The sequence below is a fragment of the Mauremys mutica genome, chromosome 2 (assembly GCF_020497125.1).
Source record: "Mauremys mutica isolate MM-2020 ecotype Southern chromosome 2, ASM2049712v1, whole genome shotgun sequence".
Classification (NCBI taxonomy): Eukaryota; Metazoa; Chordata; order Testudines; family Geoemydidae; genus Mauremys; species Mauremys mutica.
In genome coordinates this window covers 121,385,423-121,408,683 of record NC_059073.1, presented here as the reverse complement: position 1 = coordinate 121,408,683, position 23,261 = coordinate 121,385,423, and the positions used below count along the sequence as shown (strand labels likewise).

The 23,261-nt window shown below is 42.3% G+C and overlaps 1 protein-coding gene across 1 annotated transcript in view; it reads right to left on the bottom strand.

Annotated features, from left to right (window-relative positions):
- Positions 1–973: 973 nt before the first annotated feature.
- PXDC1 (PX domain containing 1) overlaps positions 974–23,261 on the bottom strand; it is a 33,760-nt gene continuing 11,472 nt past the window's right edge. Inside the window, exons 2-5 of the mRNA XM_045007740.1 lie at positions 17,891–17,982; positions 15,667–15,784; positions 10,988–11,099; positions 974–2,631 (exon numbers count right to left, since the gene is read on the bottom strand). Coding sequence (XP_044863675.1) covers positions 2,514–2,631; positions 10,988–11,099; positions 15,667–15,784; positions 17,891–17,982 — 440 coding nt within the window. The 3' untranslated portion in view covers positions 974–2,513. The remainder of the gene's footprint in view (positions 2,632–10,987; positions 11,100–15,666; positions 15,785–17,890; positions 17,983–23,261) is intronic.

The window sequence follows — 23,261 nt, the reverse complement described above, 5'->3', positions numbered from 1 at the left end:
AAGGCCTCATCTACATGAGAAAGTTGCACCAGTTTAACTAAAGGGGTGATTTCATAAAGTGTAGTCACACAGCCTTTTGCACCAATTTAAATAGTTTTTAAAAACAGATTTACCTGAAACCAGTGCAACTTCTGGTTATGAACTAAACCTTAATCTCACAGATTTAATAAAATGACCCACCCACAACATCTCCTCTCCTGTCTGCAGCTTGACCTGTTTTCTCATTATGAGAGAGGTCACTTGCTCTTAAACTTAGTGATGATAATACTTAGCTTTAATATAACTTTTTATCCATACATCTTAAATTACTTTACAAAAGGTAGGAAAGTATCAGTGGATAACATTTACAAGAATACTTATGTCTCAGTGGAAGTCAGTGGGGCGTAGGCACTTGTAAAATGGAGATAGCAGGTAGAATTTTCAAATGGGGAAACTGAGGCACGGGTAGTGAAGTACAGTTGCCCAACGTCCCATAGCAGATTAGTAACAGAGCAAGGAACAGAACTTAGGTCTCCCAATTCCCAGTCCAGTTCCCCTTCCATCGGATAATGCTGCTACCCAATAATAATCAGCTGGAAGCATAGATTGAAGACCTGTAGCTAGTAGGCAAAGAAAATAAATCTAGTTCAAGAACACGAAACAAGAAAGTTTCCCATTACATTCCAGTTTAAGGAACTCCTCCACCCTGAGAAACTATAGATGCTAGATTTGATCTCATTTTCACCTGTATAAATCCCAAGGAGCTCCACTGAAGGCAGTGGTGTTAATCCATGTTTACACAGAGGTGAGATCAGTATCCAGCCCTGTAGTTTTCACTTGGGTATTAATTATATCTGCAGCATGAACACATAAGCAGAACAGGAAAAGCAGCAGTTACTCAACCTGTTTCCAAAATTATTGGAGGAAAAAGCAAAGGACTCAGGTCTCAGAGACTTACTCTCCATGAAAAATAAATGGAAGTCAACACTTTAAATGGAAGATATCATACATAAGGTGAGTTATTTTATTTAATTAAATATATATTTTAAAAACATACTGTGTAAAGGAATTAGGATTCTCAATAATTTATTATGTACATTAGCAAATTCTGTTTACTGTTGTTATACACAGAGCACTGAAGAGTATACAGGAGAGGAGCTGTGCCAAGTTCTTCAGGACCAAGGCAAAGCTATTGTACAGATAACCAGCTCAAAATGCACTCTTCTCAGTTCATATCTCTTTAAATTAATTCTGGCCATTACTACATTAAATGCTTGATGAAAGGTCACGGCCCGACCATGCAGGGTGTTGAGCTCATATTGGGAGTTCAGGGTGCTCAACAACTTACAAGATTGAGCTCTAAGAGAGGTTAACATTGCACTACTCAGTAGTAAAGAGCCTTTAGGGTCTGATTCTGCCCTTTCTTACACTGGCATAACTCCATTGAGGTGAATAGAATTTCATTGGTATGAAACCAGTGTAGGCAAGATCAGAATCAGGCCCATTAGGTCTATGGGGGTGGGTTAAGCAGACTATCTGAGCTGGGGTGGTTTCTTTTTTCCTGTCCTCGTAAAATAAGCTGTAGTTTATCTTTAATTCTCAGTCTCTACAGAGCTTAAATCTCCCCATTCTCTGGAAAGTAATACGCAAAGGTAATTATCCATCTTGTGTAAACAACTGCAAGCACTGCTCAGATTTCCTGGTCCAAGAGAAAAACCAGATCCAAGTGCCTGGCATGCACTGACCATTCTTAGCAAGGCAGTTTAGCCTTCCTATCAGCTTTCCAGAACGCTGAAGTAATTCAAGGTACTGCAGCATTATAAGCTTTCCATTGCAATGCCAGTTTGCTCTCCTATTTCAGGAAAGGAAAGGAAAGAAGTCAGCTCTCGGATGATTAAACAACACCCAAGGATTAACAGAGTTAAAGTAATCAGATTGCGCATTGGTTTCCTGTAGGCACTCTATGGTATTTGTAACATTATATGTAAGGCACCTCTTATCTCACAGCTGAACACACAGCAAACTATGGGACCTGTCTCAAGTGACCACATAAAGGGACTGACAAACGTTGATTGCTTAACAGAGGTGGTCTTCTACTAAAGGTGGAGTGGAAGTGTACTCAGTACATCTGGGGATATTTTGTTGTGACTGCTAATAAGGGTAGTCTTTTGTACAAGTTGCACTGTATACCAGTGACCACTGGTGCCAAACAACAGCACGATCGCTTATGGTTTTGTCAGTGTAGTGGTTGCCATGGCCTTTGCAAAAATGATTTCCTTGGATCCAAGTACCCTAAGATCTTGCTACATTCCTTTCAGGGAAAAAGGAGTTTCTTGAAGCAGTTACTTCCTTGCAAGGTATCTCCTTGAGTCACAATGAAGGGCTAAGCTGCAAAATCAGTTTTGTGGCATATCTGCAGCAACTGCTCTGCTGTTTTTAATCACACAGCTTTATTCATAGAAGAGCAATGGGAAAGCAGAGTCTATGAGCAAAGAAATCAGTTGGATGCTAGCTGACTGCGTCCCCGGAAAGCCTTAGTCCAAAATATCCGTCTCAAATGGGACCAGGTGGTAATATGTCAAGTTGGTGACGTAGGCTGCTGGATCATCAGTGTCTTCTAGATCTGAAGTAAACTCACTAACGGTTTCAAACCTAAAATTTAAAAAAAAAAGTGTCAAATCACTTACACAACATGGGACAAAGGAGTGGAGGACAAAGGAAAGAATGAACAGAAATTGTGGAAAGAGAGGTAAAATAACTGAAGACTGACTCCAGGAAACAATGAGGAAAGATACCTGCTAGGGAACCATGTGGAAACAAGTCCACAAACAAGAATGCTTTCTTGAGCTGTATCTTCAGCTAATGTTGCTTGCTCACCTTGCAGGGCAATGGTTTGAGTAAGTATTACCAACTAGCCTTAGTTCCCATCAGACCAGAGTAACAGTATTTCTAATGCTTTATTGCAGCTTTAGCTTTGTGCCGACTACTTTGTAAGAGAACGATCCTCCCAGGGATCCACCCCTTCTTCCAGTACCTCAGTGCTTCACCCTAATGAAGCAGTGCTTTGTTTTTCAGAATACTCCACCAAGGAAGGCCCATATGGACTACTGGTGGCTCACAGATCACAGTCTGTGAACCATTGACAGATTGTAATTACGCTTCTTTGATACATTGGCCAAAGTACTATGGCATCTACTGCCAGTTTCAGAATCATTGAGTGTTACATGACTAGAGAGATCCCCACACACACATACATGCCACCCCCAGTTAACAGTAGGTCTGTGTCTTTCTAAACCATGGAAATGAATTGAGGGAGGATCAGTTTGTTTTCAGTAAAATAGGATGGCTATCTTCTTAAATACATTCACTGAATGAAAAACCAAATCAAACCTCATAATATAGTATGGTTACCATATGGAGGTAGTAAGTTATCCAACAGTGTTTATTAAAAATTATTACCACAAGGATGAGCACCCTAGTATGATAGTTGCCACCTATGGCTTGTGTCATCATAGTACTTGAGCACTGTGGATTTGTGATACATTGTTAGTGTGTCATAAGAAAGTTGGCCTAGGTCAAAAACAGTAGTCAAGTCATTCTTGAGAATTCTTTTCTCCATGCCTCCCCTACTGCCAACCAACCATAGGAAGGCTGTGTTCCCAGGAAGTCAATGTTCTATCAGGCAATGCCAGAGATCTAGGACAGGAGTTGATTAAATTTTACTAGCCAAGAGAAGTTCAAACTATGGTATGTGAATGACTGCATTTGAAGCATTTAAGAAGAATCTCTAGGGCTAATCCCACTCAACCACACATTCATATGCCAGTGAACCACCATACTCTCTCCTAGGTTAAAACATGCTGGTCATGAAGAAAGGAAGCTAGCAAGCAAGCACTGGAAAAATGAGTGATGTAACTGAGGACCAAATCCTCTCATTTCATTCTCACAGCCTTTGGCAGCTATTTCAAATGCTTCTGTTCTGAGAACACAGAGGACAGAGTCTGAATGGAATCTGGTTTTGTTTTGGTTCTGAAAATGGAAATATAATCCTTTCCATGTATATACAAGGCTTTGTATTTGGCTTCTGCAACAAACCAGAATAAGGAACTAAACTATGACAGAATGACTACAATTTCTTGCAGAGTCTGTATATCCCTCTCTAATCCCTACAGCCTGAATGCCATCCCTTACTCACACACGGTTTTAGCAAACCAAGTTTAGCTGGACCAGAATAAAAGATGATCCTATTCTTGGTTTCTCCTCCTTTGACATCTTCTGCACCACCTTCATGCTGCTGCATTGTGGGACCTGCCTCACTTGGGATGGAGCCAATACTCATATTTTCTGACATCTTGTTAGACATCATCGAATTCTCTGAAGAGAGACCAAACAGATGGAGCCTTAAATAGTTCAGTGCAAAGCTGGGTCATCACATTCATCTGAACTGATTAGACTGCTGCAGCTGAGTAACATGACTATAGTCATCCCAGCAACTCTATCACCGATTGCCATTAGGGCACGCTATTCCAGAGATGAACCAAAAGTGCTGGGTCAAAGAATAGCAGCCAAAAGCTTCCAAACCCACATCCAATTTCTCCATCAAACTCTTTCTTTTGGTTTCAGAAGCCTCACCAGTCATTGGCAGGAATGTTTTAAACACTCCATTGCATTCTGACACCAGACTTCTATTTATTTTCCATGGTCTTATGTTCAGGGTGAGAAAACTAGAAAAGCAGGAGACAGGTCTGTTAAGATTCTATCTTTCCCCCATCAGTATCTCTACTGAAGAACAGATGACACTTCTGTTTAAAGTGGGACATACACCATAGACTCTGCAATATTTTAAAATCTTCATGTGAAGCTGAACTCAGTTAAGGAGACTGCTTCAGACAGCACAGCAGTATGATACATAACATGCTTCTGAGTCATTACAAACAAGTCTTTTTCCCAAGTGAGAGTTTCTGAAACAATAGTTCTTCAGACTATTAATTAAATGCAGATTCCTTCCTCTGTCCTCACCAATTATTCCCTAGTCCCTCAAAAGATACAACATCCTCACAAAGGGTCTAATTCTCCTCTCATTTGTACACACTGATGCAAAACAGGTAATTTCTCTCCTTACAATATGATTACACCAGTGTAAATCATGGGTAAGTGAGAGGAGAATCAGGGACAGTGCACTGCTGATGAAGAAAGTATTAGCTGATTCTCCTCTCATAATTTACATGATTGTAAGCCAAGAATATCTCCACAGACGTCAATGAAGTAACACTAGTGTAAAATTGGTGGGAGAAGAAAACCTGGTCCCATGTATCAGCCCGCATAAGATCAGTATCTATATAGCGCCTCTGCTCTCTATGGGTAGATCTTAAAGGTCAGTGGTAGCATTTTCTCTTCCTGATAGTAAATGGTAGGCTTTTACATTTCTGGCAATGTTCTATTCCCAACATTAGTATTTCAGCATAGCTCTCTATTTAACTTATTTGCATTTGCTAACATAAAAATCGCCTATCCAGAGTTCTACATGCTTATAACACTACAGTAGGGTTGTCCTTAAAAATGCACATCTTCTATTACAGTGGATTTTTACTAGAAAGTGGCATGACCAACTCCACAGTTTTCACCACCTGCTGCTGGCCCAAAGGGTCCAAACAACCCTTGTAAGAGAAGGCTCATGTACAGCAAACCAGTGACTAAATTATAATGAGTAGAAGAGTCTGTTTAGCACCTTTTCTCTCAAAGGATTACAAAGCACTTTACAAACTATACCCAAGGGGATCATTTCTGTCACCTCTGGGATGGAACACAATGTTTCACAGCATACTGCAACAGTGCAACACATTTCAGGACAGGATGAGAAGAATACGGCCAAGTGAAATTCTAAATCTGAATCCTTCCCAGGCCATTCAATGTCACATAGGGCACAAAACAGGCTCTAAAATTACAGGGGAAATTAAAGGGGCAAAATACAATTATTCAAACTGGCATTTGGCCAGAACACCAGCACTAACTCTCCTACTTGCAAAAGTGCTACAACATCTTTAGTGAAGAGTGATCAGGATTTCCATTTTATGGATCTTACAAAACACAGCACCACTCACAATCTTATGCCTCTGTCAGGGTTCCCTCCCCACTCTGAACTTTAGGGTATAGATGTGGGGACCTGCATGAAGACCCCCTAAGCTTATTTCTACCAGCTTAGGTTAAAAACTCCCCTATTCCTTGGATTAAGTAACGGTGCCACCACCAAGTGATTTAAACAAACATTTAGGGAGGGCCACTTGGAGCCCTACCTTCCCCAAATATCCCCCCAAACCTCTATACCCCTTTTCCTGGGCAGGTTTGAGAATAATCTCCCAAGCCCCTAAACCCCCTTTCCTGGGGAGGCTTGAGAATAATATCCTCACAAATTGGTAGTGGTGAACACAGACCCAAACCCTTGGATCTTAAAACGATGAAAAATCAATCAGGTTCTTAAAAGAAGAATTTTAATTAAAGAAAAGGTAAAACAATTACCTCTGTTAAATCAGGATGGTAAGTACTTTACAGAATAACAAAAGACTCAAGAACATACAGGATCTCCCCTCTAGGCAAAACCTTAAAGTTACAAATCCAGGGATAAACCTCCCTCTAGACAAAGAAAATCACAAGCCAAGAGAAAAGTAAGGTAACACATTTCCTTATTATTATTTACTAATTCTAATTGAGTTGGATTGCTTGCCTTCTTGATCTGTCTCCGGCAAGCACACAGAACAGACCGACAAAGAACAGACAAAACAAAGCCTTTTCCCCCTCCCCAGATTTGAAAGTATCTTATTTGAAAGTCCCCTTATTGATCCTTTTGGTCAGGTACCAGCTAGGTTACCTGAGCATCTTAACCCTTTACAGGTAAAAGGATTTTGTGCCTCTGGCCAGGAGGGATTTTATAGTACTGTATACAGAAAGGTGGTTACCAGAGGTGAAAGTAAGCCGGTCCAGTGTACCAGCAAGAGCCAGTACGCCATGCTGGACTGCACCGGCTTCCATGGCGGGGACTTAATCCCACCTGCAGCTCGGCGCCCAGGCTGGGGCCGAGATTTAAAGGGCTCGGAGCTCCTGCGGCTGCAGGGAGCCCAGAGCCCTTTAAATCCCACCTGCAGCTCCGGCGGCTGGGCTGAGGCCGCTCCGGGCTCGGGCGGGGATTCAAATGGCCCAGAGCTCCCATGGCTGCGGGGAGCCCCGAGCCCTTTAAATTCCCCCTGCAGCTTTGGCTGCCAGAGCGGCGGGGGAGTTAAAGTGGTGGCCGGAGTTCCGGGCCCTTTAATTTGCCCGTGAGCCCTGGGGGCTTCCAGCCACCTCTGCAGCTGGAAGCCCCAGGTTGATTTAAAGGCCCTGAGGCTCCCAGCCACAGCCGGTGCCTGAGGGCCTTTAAATCTTGTGAGGCTCCGCCTCTTCTGGTTGAGGCCACGCCTCTTCCAGATGAGGCCACGCCCTCCTCAGGACTCCAGCAGTACCGGTAAGTCCTGTAAGTTACTTTCACCCCTGGTGGTTACCCTTCCCTTTATATTTATGACAGCCTCTGAATGTTGGACACCAGTTCAGTAAAGACTTAAAGGAAAGAGTGCCATCTATTGAATCTCCAGCACCACTTTCTGAAGCATGTAGGTATTCTGTGCAAATTTCCTATCCAAATTCAAATCTAGCCAAGCCCTACTTAGCTTACGATATCTTTGAGTTGCTAACGAAAAATGTGGATCTACCAGTTTTCATTTCAGGTGATACTAGTCAGTCAAACAGGAATTAGCTCTTATTTCAGGCAGAAAGCACTATCCAGTCAATTCAATTGTACACAGACTGCAAATGGATTCCATAACACTCCAGAAAATGTATACTTTCACTCAAGATTATCAACCTACATTTACAGCTGCAATATAGGAAATCGTCACTAACTGCCTTTGACAAAACCACGTTTTACATAAGTGATTCCAGTTCTATCCCTGCTATAAAATACAACTGCAGGAAGGACTTCACTTCAGCATAAGAACAGCGCACGTATACATTTGCAGTTATTAACTTCTGAACCGTTCCCTGCAAGAGAAAACAAGCTACTTCTGAATTTAAAATATGAATGAGTAAAGACTTCCTGTTTCATTGGCTTATTTCTTTCACCACAGTTCATCTGAAAACCCTGCATCAGTTATGTATTTCACAGATTTTAAGGCCAGAAGGGCCCCTTCTGATCATCCAGTCAGACCTCGCACATAGCACAGGCCACAGCATTACACCAGCTGATCCCCGATTGTAGCCTAACAACTTTTGGCTGGGCTAGAGCATATTTTTAAATCAAGACTGGATGTCTTTCTAAAAGAATCTAAGTGTTGGAAAAATCTATCGTGGCCCTTGGTAACCTGTTCCAATGGTTAATTACTCTCGCTATTAAAAATATATGTCTGCTTTCCAGTTTCAGCTTTGATGACTTCAGCTTCCAGACACTGGATCTTTTTACGCCTATTTCCAGCCATTGGATTATGGCTCTATACATGCTGCAGTTCAAACTATGTTATCAAGGATCAAAGTTTGAAACAAGGAGCAAGATCCTGGCCACAATAAAGTCAACAGCAAAATTCCCATTGATTACAACAGGGGACCTCAATATCCTTTAAACCAGGGATTTACCTTAGGGCCAGTGCCAGTCCTCAAATCCTCCCAGCGGGCCAATAATGTCACTCATGTCGCCCAGAACCCCCCCCCAAACTCCACTCCCCCACCTGCCTAAGGCTCTGGCAGGGAGTTTGGGTGGGGGAGATGGTCTGGGGTAAGGGATTGGGATGCAGGCTCTGGGAGGGAGTTTGGGTGCACAAGGGGTGAGAGGCTGGGCTCTGGGAGGGACTTTGGGAGGGGGAGGGAGTCTGGGGTGCAGGCTCTGAGATGGAGTTTGGGTGCTGGGCAGGCTCTGAGTTGGGGCAGAGGGTAGGGGTGCAGGAGGAGGGGGTGGGGTTGCAGGCTTTGGGAGGATGTTTGAGGGCTGGGAGGGGTGCAGGCTCTGGGAGGGAGTTTGGGGGCAGGAGGGGGTACATGGGGAGGGGGTGGGGGTGCAGGCTCTGGGAGGGGATTGGGGGTGCAGCACTTACCTGGGGTTCCAAGGCGGAGCGGGGCGGGCCAGGGGGCATCCGCATGCTACTGCCCCCAGGCACCGCCCCCGCAGCTTCCCATTGGTCACAGGGGCGCTCAGGGCAGGGGCAGTGTGCAGAGGAACAGACCCGCCCCACCCAGCCCCGAGGCCTCAGGGAGGGGCTGGCAGCGACTCAGCTCCACTGCACTGCTGGTGGTGGGTGGGGCCCCAGGCCATTTTAAATTGCCAGGGAATGCATGTGGGGGGGGCAGCGCACGGGGGTGGCAGGCGGGGCCAAGGGAGAGACCCAGCCTCAAAATTGCTGGACCCCGCAGGCTACACTGGGGAGGTTCTCGGGCTGCAGATGGCCCGCGGGCCAGGACTTTGAGACCCCTGCTTTAAACCCTTTAGCAAACTGATACAGATTACATTCTAAATGAAGTTTAGAAAAGACCTTAAGTTTGGAAACCAAGTTTCTGTCCATTTTATCCATGACGTTTTTCCTCCCTTGGTTTTTACTGGCTTGACTAATGGGTAGTTCAATGTTTTTCATTGCAAATATTTAAAATTCTTGAATACACTGTTACCTCCATCTAGTTGAAGCTATTAAAGTGAAACATCAATCAGTTGGCATGACAGAACTTCACAGGAATGGATTTCCATAAAAATTAGTCTGTCAACATACTCATCAACTCAAACTCTATTTGAAAGCTTTATCCCCAAAGTGCCTACAAGACAGACCCAAAGGGGAAGCAATCACGAATAAGAAGGTATATTTTAGTTACTGAGTAATAAATTACTTGCCTCCTAGGAGGATTTCACTTCTCTAAGGATCCTTCATTTTTCCACACACTTGGTTCAATCCAGCTTTCACGAAAGACAAGTTGTAACAGGCCAGTGTCCGCTCCTGTTCTGAGATCCACACAAACAGCCTGGGATGCTTTCTGTCTGTTAGCACCTCCATGAGTTTTACTGATATTACCTCCACCAAACCACCATCACAATCCTGTGCAGCAGCTCTCTCTGCAGTTTCCCCTAGTCCTCAGCCCTTTCTCTAAGACAGCGCTCTCACCATCCTGACCTCTTGCGTCCTCTGAACTCTGCTAGCATCCCCCCTTGCACTTCCTTTCCGTGCTTTTTAACTATCCTCTCAGCTAGTAGGATAATTAGCTCCTTAGCTCATCAGTCCTCCCACCCCACAGTTTGATTAGATAATTAAATACTCCACTCCTCCAGCAGGCCTTTTCTGGGGGAACTAATTAAAGCTGAGTGATCAGAGTGCTGGGTCAGCTACTGGTTCTCAGCACTCTGTTGCACAAATCAGACCCTTTGTACCTATCGCCCTTGAGGGCCCATGTTGCATCCACAGTTTTTCCATCATAAGAGGGCCAGTCTCTTTTAGGGACACTGCAACTCCCGTTGGGAGTCTTTCTATTGATTTTTATGACCGCTGCAATGGGCCCTTAGGGTACGTCTACACTGCAGCTACAGATGAGCCTCCCAGCCCAGGTGGACAGAGTTGGGCTAGTGGAGCTCATGCTAGCATGCCAAATATAGTTGAGTAGATGTTGCAGCATGGCGTAGGCTCAAGCTAGCCACCTGAGCTCAGGCCTACCCTGCTCCCTGGGTCCGAGCTTGGGCGGGGAGCCTGAGCCTCTGCTGGCACTGCAATGTCTACACAGCTATTTTTAGCATGGCAGGTTAAGCCCTGCTAGCACACGTCTGTCTGCCCAGGCTGGGAGGCTCACTCCCAGCTGCAGCATAGACAAGACCCTTACAGACCAGCCAAATTAACCAACCTTTAATCAGCCAGACTGGCAATTTTACCCACACAGGTCTTCCCACAGCACTGTGTTTGTTAGGAGACGGTTACAATTAATTTAAAGACACCAATACTCAGGAACAATGTATACTTACAAGTGCTCTGCTGAATCTACATCCAGGTGCTTGTCTTTTCCGTTTGGTATACTGTGGTCAATAACTATTGTTTCAGTGTTTGCTAAACAAAATCCATTAGATCGCATGATTTCTGTGGGGAGAAGGGAAGAAACAGGTAAAATGCTGAAAGTCTGAGATGGTTCCAGAAAAAGGGGGGAGGGGGAGGGCAACGGGGCAGGAATAGGGTGGATGCGCATCGCACAAAGCTGACATTGCTGCAAACAGGACATACTGAAGTGTTAGTGAACATCTGTGCAAGCTAATTTAAAAGAAAAAGTCTTTTTATTATTTTATAGCTTAATGATGAGCTGGGCTCATTTGCTGGCTTCATAGCCACTTGAGCAACACCTGAGCAATTTTACTTGTGATCAGTCCTACTGAACTCATGTGCTTGAATATTTGCAGTTCAGAACCCTAATGCGAGAATATTTAACAAATCTTCCCATCTGGTAGAAGGCCAAATTCTGCTCCCATTAAAGCCTGTGCCACTTCAGTGGCGTGGCATCTGCTCCATAAGGTTATAGTCCAACAGTACTCTTGATTGTATTCTTCCCAGACAGCAAGTTATCATAATTAAACAAAAAGATGAAGAAAAGCAATAATTACAACACTAAATCAACAACAACCTAGGAAGAAAGTTAAACAATAGGTTTTCCAACAGCAATTTTCCTTGGGCCCAGTTCTCTATTGCCTTGAGCCATGTGTACTCATTACCTCTCTGCAAATGCTACCAGCTCAGAATGGCTGAATTCTACAGTCATTCTTTATAGGTAGACGGGTCTGACGCAATCCACACTGAAATCAGTGGACAGACACCTATTGACTTTATGGGGCACTAGATTCGGCTCTAAGTGAATACACAAAGTTATGATATCATAAATACTCAGCAAGCTCACTTCAGCAAGCTCACACTTTTTGAATGCCACTGACTTCAATCAAGATTAGGCCCAACACTTGCAACTCAAATGAGTGATCGTTAATTAACAATCCTATCAGAGGGGTAGCCGTGTTAGTCTGGATCTGTAAAAGCAGCAAAGAATCCTGTGGCACCTTATAGACTAACAGACGTATTGGAGCATGAGCTTTCGTGGGTGAACACTTGCATCCGACGAAGTGGGTATTCACCCACGAAAGCTCATGCTCTAAAACATCTGTTAGTCTATAAGGTGCCACAGGATTCTTTGCTGCTTAAACAATCCTAATTAACTAAACTTCAAAGTTAAAGCTCTCAGGCTAGAAGTGAAGAAACATACCTGCATTTACTTTATAAATTCTGCATGAAACCAAGTTACAATTCAGGGGGCACATTTTCAACTGGTATACATGGATACAGCAGCATTGCCTTTTAATGGTTTCTTACCCATTTACATCAGAGATTTTAGCCCCATGTTCATTAGAACACCTTTTCATTCACTGGGAGCAGCAAAAGTATACTGGGGCTGGCACATCTTTTGATTCTCCTCTCACTTGCACTCATTTCACACTGCCACTGATCTCAATAGATTTTTTTCCTGACATACGCCAAATTAAGAGGAGAACCAGGCCCTATTTATTAGTTCTGAGCATTATCTGCAAGAACAACCGGGAACTATCCTGCTGTTGAAAGTTAGGTGGGGTGGGTCTGGACACAAAAGATTTGCATCTTGAACCCAAAGAGTTTGCCACCCTGTGATACCTACCAACCTTAGTTGTGAAAAGACCTGAGGTTTGAATTTTTTACAATAGAGATACGTTTTTGCATTCAGACTAACACTCATGTGCCTCCATGTTTATGTGGAAAAATTAATCTCTGACTTCTAGTCTATTTTTATTGCACCCAAGTTGAATAGAATGTATATGTGAGTGGTTTCACATTGAATCCCTCCAGAATTCCACATCAGCTGTGACTCACTGTCAAACATTGTTCAGTAGATTGAGATGCAAACTCAAGGATCAGATTCTGCTTTCATCTGGTGAGCTTTGTTTGTTTCAAATATTTTAATCTGGAGTGGACTGTGTTGGACACAGTTTGTCTTCTTTTAGTGAAAACAAAATATTTTTGCAGAGTATTCTGAGGTTACAAGTCACCTAGAGAGTTGTATTAGATCCAATGTAAAGCAAGCTCTGCATGTCAGTTTTTTCCAAGTGTCCTTGACGTGACCTAAGAATATTACAGCATTACTCCTGCAGTACGAAGCATTTTAGAAGTTAACCTTTAGTGCCATCTGCTGGAACCATCCACTAAACAATGCAGTCATTTCAGTGTGCAAAATTCAGACTAGAGTTGTGTCAACTAAACATCATACTCTGGGCTTTGTTTTGAAATTCTTTATAACAGCCAGTCACAGGGGTGGCTCTAGACATTTCGCCGCCCCAAGCAGGGCAGCATGCCGCTGGGGGTGCTCTGCCAGTCGCCGGGAGGGCGGCAGGCGGCTCCGGTGGACCTCCCGCAGGCGTGCCTGCGGAGGGTCTGCTGGTCCCGCGGTCCGCTGGTCCACCGGAGCCGCCTGCCGCCCTCCCGGCAACCTGCAGAGCGCCCCCCGCGGCATGCCGCCCCAAGCACACGCTTGGCGTGCTGGGGCCTGGAGCCGCCCCTGGCCAGTCAGTCCATAAGACTGACTACCACAGAGTGCTTTTGGATACCCAGACAGAGGAAAAAACAAATCAAGTCAGGCATGACTATAAACTGTAGGAGTTAATTTGGGATTTAAAAAAGTATTCTTGTTCAGGTCCCATTGTTTCCATACCTCCTCTACGCATAGGCCTTGCCGAATCTACTCACTGCTAGTCCAAGCTTCACTCTTTGTATTTGAGCACTCATATATGAGAATTAAGATAGTGGTCTCCACACAGTTCTTTACCTATTATTAAAAATATCAGTGGCCCTCATTCTCTTACACCCAGTTGGGTGCAACTTCGGTGGCTTCCACAAAGTTATGCCTGATTTACACCAGTGTAAGAGGGAGCAGCACCAGAACTAGTAGCTGCCATCTTATTGCACTCTTAGAGCTGCAACAGAATGGAGCCCAGACTATTGCTTAATCACCACATTCCATCTGCTTTTGGACCCATCATGTCACGCGTGCCGAGATGCACACAGACTACGTTACTGTTAAGTATTGCCTTTAACTACATTTTTCGTCAGAAAACAAAACAAGCCTTAAACCCTATAAAAACAAAAAAATGGATTCTCCAGGGTTTAACCAGTTCAGCTCCAATGGAGTTATACTTGATTTATACCAGTATAAGTGTCGAGGGAATCAGACCCAGTATGTCAATTTCCGGTATTTTAAACTGCAATTTTTCCTAGACTTTCTTTTAAAGTATATTGTTTAAGAGCACTTTGTTTCACATTATCTAGTCTTAAGGCTAGATTCTGCCACCCTTACTGACACCAAGTAGCAACTTACTCTACATGTAGTCCCATTGAATATACTCTTTAGTGTATTTTCAGAGAACATTTTCAGGTATATAGAAGCAAAATAAATGGCATATAGTCTAACACATCATGCATTTAAGTGGGTGACTGATGCAAGAACTGTGCACAGAAATGGTATATGTAATTTCTAATTAACGTATACATAACCTGTCTAGAAATTCATATCTTTGCCATTAGAACTGGCCTAGACGTCTTTATCACAGTTCGTTCTGTACATTAGTAAACTGACTAAAAACAGATCCTGAACAAGCTAAATTTTTGCAAGATGATATAAAGAACAAATGACTGATTTTCTGTGTTTGCATTTACTCTCTCTCGGGATACATTTGCACCTGTCATATACCAATATAGGAAAAACCTACTTTTTTTTTTTTGTTCAGATTAATGAATTTACCCACCTCTACTTGACTCACATCCTGGTCAAGGAGGATTAGGTACAGTAAATGGATTCACGCCCTCCCTCTCTCCCCCAAGCATACGAGTAGATATCTGAAGAGACAGACACATAAACCCTCCACTGAAGAGGAGACTGAATTTGTACATGGAATCACTGTTCCACACTTACACCTGCTCTTGCGTTTCATTTAATTTTTTTGATGCTCTTCACCATTGTTTATACAGGTGGGTTTGCTGTTAAATTTCTCAGTCATGCTTTATATTAAGGGTACATTTATAAATCATTTATAAAGGGTTAATAAACTCTAACAAATGATTACTCCGAACCATGGCATATAATCATGTACGAAATCTTCTATTGTACTGATGTAGTCACAACTATCTGTAAGATATATTACTCATGTCTTCTACATCTTTTCATCTCATATTAACCCTTCTTAAAATATTTATAAATACACCCTTAGTACAAAATGTGACCATTCTGCATGTTATAGAAATATACTTTATTTAGTTCATGTCCTCTTAGTTTTTCCATTGCGATGCAACAGTACAGACAGCACAAGGACACAGCCTTCTCAAGGAATGGCTAATGGACTCCAAGCAGCGGAAAGAAGAGTCTGAAGATCGTATAATGCCCAAAGGAGTCACCTCAACATGCCCTATAGCTCTGCTGCATAGCATGTTTGCCCTTATGATAGTCTATACATTAGAAGGCAAGAGCATGGGGAAAGTGGGGGATGAAGGGTTTCTTCTGGAATGTTGAGGAGGGAGGGGAGGGAAAGAACAGACAAATATTTTAATTTAATAATTCTTGTGTGCATTCAAGCGAGCTAATAATTCTTACCTGATATTTTAACTGGACTCTGAAAGCTTGGTTGAATTTTATGGACATTGTCATTTTTTAACACTTGATCTAATGGAGATCTTTCAAAGAAGGTAAGGACAACTTCAGATCTAGAATACTGAAAAAGAACCAAAGAAATAAATATTTTCAAAATTTAAGGCCCAGACTCACCACTTGGTTTGTTTATCCTGTTACCCCCTACCTCCCACCTGTTACCGGGCCAAATCTTGAGAAATGCTGAATACATGCAATTCCTATTGACAACATGCAACTCCCATTGACTACATTAGGCATTCCAGATGCCCAGTGCCTCTCAGGGTTTGTCTAATAAATTATGACTACTTAATGGATGCATTTATTTTTGTTTTTTGTTACTTGCCCATCAGTGATTTTCGAGGCACTTTGTATAAAATATAGTTAATGTTCCTTATAACAAACTTATTTGTCCAGTGGGGGAGAAGGGGAGGGAACCTCTTACACTGAACTCATCTGGACATGCCAAAAATCTCATGAAGTCTGAAACTCCTCTCGCTGGCATTCCTTTTCACTAGTGTAACTCCACTGACTACTGTGCAGTACATTTTGCTCTACACAAGAACAAGTAGCCAACCAGGTCCATGATCTGCAGATTTCAAAATGACCAACCATTAACATTGGTTATCAGTCACCATGGTTGCCAATTACTCAAGTAGTTTTCTTCCCCAGTAAGCGCTTTGTTTGCTCATGAGTTAGTTTCCTTGGTAAAGACACTGACACAGCAGACCTGACTACACACTTTGTAAGTATCTGAGACACTGAAATATAGCAATATGACTGTCAGGCAGAATGATCATGTCTGGCACATGGTCTATTGGCTACACCATCTTATGATAGGATCTTGGCTGAAAATATAAAATAAAAATACATTGTATTTCCATGCTGCATTCCATTTGAAGAACTCAAAGCACTGAAAATGAATAAAATCGCTCAGTATCTGACTCACTGTATCACTGCAAAGTATCATTATCCCCATTTTATTGATGGGGAAACTGAGGCACATATGTTCAGTGACTTCCCCATTTATACAGCAAAGCCAGTGCCATGACCAAGAATGCAACTCATCTCCCAACTCCTGCATGTGTGGTTGAACTTCAAGAGCACTTGCTCTTTTATAAGATCGTCCCAAGGATCTTTAAGTGTTTTGCATATATTAATCAAGCCTCAACATAGCCTCATCATGGAGATAAATATTATAATACCTTTTGTACAGATGGGCAACCCAAGGAAGAGAGGTTAAGTGACTTGTCCAATTTAAAAAGCGGACTGAATCTAGAGTCCTCATAACATTAAAAGGAAGGCATTCAGAAGCCTGGGATAGCAGTGGCAAGACTATAAATAATACCCATTATTATTATTATTCATTGAGCACCTTCAGTGTGCCTCGTGCAATAAAAACAAGGAAATACACGGTCCCTGCTTGACTGAGCTTACAATCTACAGCCCCAATCCTGCAATCAGAAAACACAGAGGTAGACCCTTGTGCCATACAGAGTCCCACTGAAATCAGTGGAGGTCTGCTCATGTGGATCTAATTACAAGATTGGGCCCTCAATTCAACACACCATGCAGGTCAGATATATTACCCTGAAAGACAAGGAGATGATAGTCATGGCAATGCCACAGGTCACTTTGTAGTAAATGTTATGTAACAGAACATTACTTAGATCATTGGTTCTCAACTTGCCGGCCGCTTGTGGTCCAATCAGCACACAGCTGCAGCCCCTGTGTCATCCTTAGGACCACACGGGTAGTGTATATATATGTTGTGTGGATTCAGCTCTCATAACAGAGAGAGCTGCATATGTGGCCCACAATGGTAAATAGGTTCAGAACCACTGACTTAGATGGATTAACTCTGACAGGCTCCAGATAAGAACGTGTGTTGAAATGAGGGATGTACCTGACTGGAGAGAGGGTGATAGTTTGGTGCACTAGGAAAAGCAGGGTCCTCTGGGTAAAAGAAGGATACCAAAGGGCTGCTTAGGAGAAAAGGCAGCAGGGGTAGAAACAAGGGGTAGGGTACTATGAGGGTTGAGATACAGGGTGGGATGATATGCAGAATCTTAAACAGCTCCTTCTGCCTCTGCAAAAGCTCAAACAGCCCCATGCCTTCCCATCTAAATGAAGAGGGCAAGTTATATCCACCAGGTCTGAAGTTCAGTAAGGGGGTACTTAGCATACTTACTTTACAAGGCATATTTATAATAATCTTCAGAAGCTTCTCCACTTCATTAAGCCTGGCTTCTATATCACGGGCCTCTTTTATTGTGATTAGTCCTAGAAACAAATTAAACACATTGTAAGCAAGAATGAAAATACAAAACATGCAAGTGGACGTCTATATGTAGTAGACAGATCTAGTTTGCTCAAGAATATGTGGAAAGGCATCAAACAGCATGCCTAATTGATACACGTCTTTTACCGCAGGAGATGATGACCCATTGTCCAGATGTAGCTCCCCTAACTTAATTTCAGAGTGTTGTTGTGTTGGAACACAGGGTGGGATATTAAATCAAAAAAACCCCAAATCCTCTTTCTAGAGCCATGATCTATCTTTATTTCTCAAAGAAGAGTGGAAAAGAAAATACCCACACAAGAGAAGAGGAAAGAATCAAACACAAGCTAAACAAAGCTCTTTGAGAGCAGTCTCATATTTCTTTGAACGTAATATGGTACAAGAGCAATAATCAAAGGAAGATTTTCAAAACCTTATTTGTAAACAGCTAGACTGCAGGACAAGTGGCTTTTACTACAACTGTCATGGTAATCATCCACCATGAACGTTATCACACAGCCATAGAAATTATCAAGATGGAAAAAGACATTAGGTCCTCTATACCATCTTAATATCCAGTCAGTGCAATATATTTAGAGTGCTTTGTCTCTATTTTAAATGTCTCAGAATAAGAGGCTTCCACCATAATATTTGAGAGATTTTTTTCACAACCTAACAGATCTCATTGTTGGGAAATGAGGCAGTCCTAAAGGCTGCTGCAGAAAAAACTCCAGCAAACTGAAAAACCTGGGTGAATCTTTTAAAAGCAGACAACAAAAACGTGTAAAATAGTTTGAGGTAGAACTCTGTCCTTGAGCACTCTGTTAATTTTTGTGGTTTTACACTCATATTTTCCTGTTTTTTAAAAAAGTTTTAATCTCCTTGTTTCTGTGTGAAAGACCCATACAAGACTGTCAAACATACAAAACGAACAAACTAAGGACAAAAATATAGAAAACTTTCAATCTCTCTCTGGCATTGTTATCTTAGGCTGTGGCTACACTACACAGTTTACAGCGGTGCGGCTGTGGCACCGCAGCACTGCTAGTGCAGATACTTTAATCTGATAGGAGACAGCTCTCCCATCGATTTAATTAATCTGGCCCCTGCACGCAGTGGTAGCTATGGTGGTGGGAGAAGCTCTCTCCCGCCAACACAGCACTGTCCACACTGGCGCTTAGATCGGTGTAACTTACATTGCACAGGGGGGCGGCTTATTCACACCCCTGAGTGACATAAGTTATACCGACATAAGTAGTAGTGTCTACATAGCCTTATTTTAGGTGTTGCTCGTAGCACTGGCACATACGTAACTTCCAGGCAGAAGTGTGAGTTTAGGCTGGCAATGGTCCTTAAAGTACAGCTTTAGTTAAAAAAAAGGTTACAGACTATCTCAACAGCAACTACTACTGGCAATGGGCCCCAAATTTACATCATCCACAGCAGAGCAGAGGATTGCCAAGGATGGACCAATAGGATGTTGGATGTGTTGTCACATTCTGCTATATTCTATACAAATCCATTAGGCACACTGTAACTTCCCCTATTTCTTCCATGCTCAAGGAAGGAAGAGGTTCCTTGCCCAGAGCCCGAGTCAACTCCCACTGAAATCAATGCGAGTATTTCTATGGACTTTAAAGGGAGTTGGATTGGGCCTAAAGAAAGTAGACATAGCAAAACCAGCAGCCCTTAATATTGGGGTGCTCAGAAACTTGATCTAGCTCTGAATTTTGTAACTAATAGGCACCTACAGAGATTCCATCTTACTACAATGTAGGTGAATAGGGTTATTGGGAAGTTGGACCAACATATAGATATAGCCTCATTTTCTACGTCTTTCTAGTTGCTTGGTAGCCCATTTTGCCAGCTCTTTATTCCAGGCCAGCCCCACCTGTGCTTTGACATGGGGCCAATGATTCTATATGCAAAGTGGCACTGTACTGTTTGCCTGGCTTTTACTATGAATAAGTAGGTAAGTAAATAAATCCATGTATTCATGTCTTAATATTAGTGACATCATAGCAGAATTTTCTAAAGCCTTCACAATCTATCGCTAATTTCAAGGGCTGAGCAGCTGACCTTCCAGTGATCTGCCATATATTATCCATTCATCATTGCCTCGCTGGTCATCCCCCATTACAATGACCCCCATCATTCCTTCCATAATAACTTTCTCGGGTTATCCATCTCTACGCCTAACATGACCAAGTACATAAGTTCGCATCTGTTGATTTCCAATATTAGGATCTGATTTTCTCCAGTAATATTTCTAACATAGGCATTCATCTTTTTTTCCTGCCAGACATACAGCATTATATAAAAACTTTCTGCAAATCCTTGAACACAATGGAACTACTTGCATGAGAACAGACTATTTGTGTAAGTAAAGGTTTTCAGGATTGGGCTCCAGTGTTGCAGATTCAAGACACTGACACACCTTCTAATCTTGCTAAAGAGACGGCTGGCAGGAATCAGTACTTAGAGAAGAATATCTGTCCACGTAAGAGCTCTCTGTCTACAATGGCCTATTCCAGGGGTAGGCAACCTATGGCACGCATGCTGATTTTCAGTGGCACTCACACTGCCCGAGTCCTGGCCACCGGTCTGGGGGGCTCTGCATTTTAATTTAATTTTAAATATAGTTTCTTAAACATTTTAAAAACCTTATTTATTTACATACAACAACAGTTTAGTTATATATTACAGACTTATAGAAAGAGATCTTCTAAAACCGTTAAAATGTACTACCGAGACGCGAAACCTTAAATTAGAGTTAAGAAATGAAGATTCGGCACACTACTTCTGAAAGGTTGCCGACCCCTGGCCTATTCTTTCATCAGAAATGGCAGATGAGATTTTTAGTCTCTGGAACTTCACAGGCCACCCAGTAGGGGGTTCTACAGCTCCATGCATCCACCAAGATTTTCCATCATAAGCAAGAGATTTCACCTCTAGTACATGTTTCTAACCTCTAGATCATGGAAAAGAATCAGCTACAGATCCAATACAAAAAACAAAAACCTACCAGAAACTGGAACAGAAGGCGTTATAGCTTTTAGCACAATAAAAAACATTTTTATTAAAACCTTAAACAATGTAACAGAAGAAAAGAAGCAGACTGGGGACGAAGGAGATTAGAAGTGATGAGAGGCAGCGAAAACTCCTACCCTTTTGCTTTTTTACCGAAAGCCTGCAAGAGCCATCCATGCTCACTTGTTACCTCTGAAAATAATGCTTCCTCTCAGTGACTGACAAGTGCCAATTTGTGGTCAGACTGCATGATTAGCACATGGGTCTGCTTTTAGGATCATGCAAAGCAGCATTGCCAGAGAGCACGAGCTCCAGGACAGGCTTTGCCTACATGCATGAATAAGGACTATATATGCATGAATAAATCGCTATAAACGTTCTCACTACAAACATGCAGCCTAAAGCTGCTGATCTTATACCATTAGTCACTATGAATTCAGCTAAGTACAGGCCCCTCTGCTTTATGCATCTGCATTCTAAATATGTGGAAAATACCCAAATGGTTTTACATGTAAACTGAAGCCAGCATAATTTCATTTGTAATATTTGTACACATTATATAATTTTAAAAATTAACAGGTACAAGACATGCCATAGTACTTTCAGTAACTGTAGGCCACGATCCTGCAGTTTATGGGACTGCTCACATGCATAAGAGTTCGCAGGATCAGTCAGAGTAACTTTTGGCCGAGAGGGTTTCAGGATTTCACCCAAGTCCTCCATTTACACTGCTAACGCAGAGTTGGAAACCTTATTCTGACAGAAGCCCTTAAATAGAGGAAAATAAATCAGAAGAAGATGCCTTGTAGCTTGGAACCCAACTGTACTATTTTTCACTTGTTCAGTCATGCATACGTAGATTAGCTGAGAGCTGGGAAATATCCTAGTGAGGTCATGGAGAAATGTTGCTCACACTCCTTTTCTTCTGCTGCAGTCTGACTTCTAATTGAAAGCATGTGCTAGATCCTCCCTGGAAACTTTGCTGTGCTGTCTTATTATGTGTACTATGCTTGGACAAATAACTATCATTCCAAGTGATTTAAATGCTGTGAACACCCATCTTTATCGTTCTTAAGCTAAACTGGATTTCCATGGGCTTCTTCTCTCCACCACAAAACCTTCAGTTATATACAAATGTTACTAAAATGTGAATAATTACAATATTTTAATGTCCATACACCTAAACTTGCACACTGCTGAACTTCTATGTAACACACATACATAGCAAAGCATTTATTTGATTCATTTGCATGTTTTTTAACTGATGGGGGAGGAATTTCACTCAATGGTGCCCATCTCACTATATCACACGCACTGTTGATGAGAAATGTACATAATGAATCACTTATAAAAAGATCTATTGACTTCCAAGGCAAAATAGCTACATACATACATACGAGTTGTAAGTCTCACACACCATCCCTAGATAATGCCATGAATAGGTCTTTGGTTTTCCAAAAATGTAGCTATGTTAAGTTGGCAACGTCTCAGACAGGTCCCAAATCCTGTTCATCTTACTCACAAGATTAGCCCTATTGACTCCAATGGGACTAACTCATGGGTAAGGGGCGAAGGGACTGGCATAGAGATCCTCATCCTCCCCTTCCGCTCTTAAGTTTAACTCACTAACCATGGAAGCTTACTGGAGCATGGAGGTCAAAGCAAGTGTATGCTTTCTGCAACGTGTGTGAGATGTTGTACTGTGATGACTATTACATATTAAATAAATCACATTGTACCTTCCTCTCCTCGACCCAGACTGCCATCTCAAAGGGATTGAGGGACCACAAATTTTGGAGGTTGAGCCCCCAATCAATTGCATGGAAGGCAATTAGATCTTACAAATCCCCACCTGCAGGGCATGCATTAGCAACCTCAGCCTGGACTCAGAGGAAGATAAGACAGTCAGTCTACAACTGTTATTGCCACCCCTCCTCCCCATTTCTGCACAGAATTATACAGGAACAAAGGGACATTCAATTACATTAAAAGGTGGGAAATTCAGAACGGATACAAGGAAATACATTTTCACACAAGGAGCAATTAAGCTGTGAAACTGATTGTCATAGGAAATAATTGAGGCCAAGAACATAGCAAGATTTAAAGGGGGGGGGGAGCTGGGTATTTATATGGCTAACCAAAAATAGCCAGAGTTGTTATAATTAAAGATAATAAAAATGTTGGAAGGGATATTAAATTCCATGCTTCAGGGTTTAAACTAATCTCTAATTATTAGAGATCAAGATGAAAC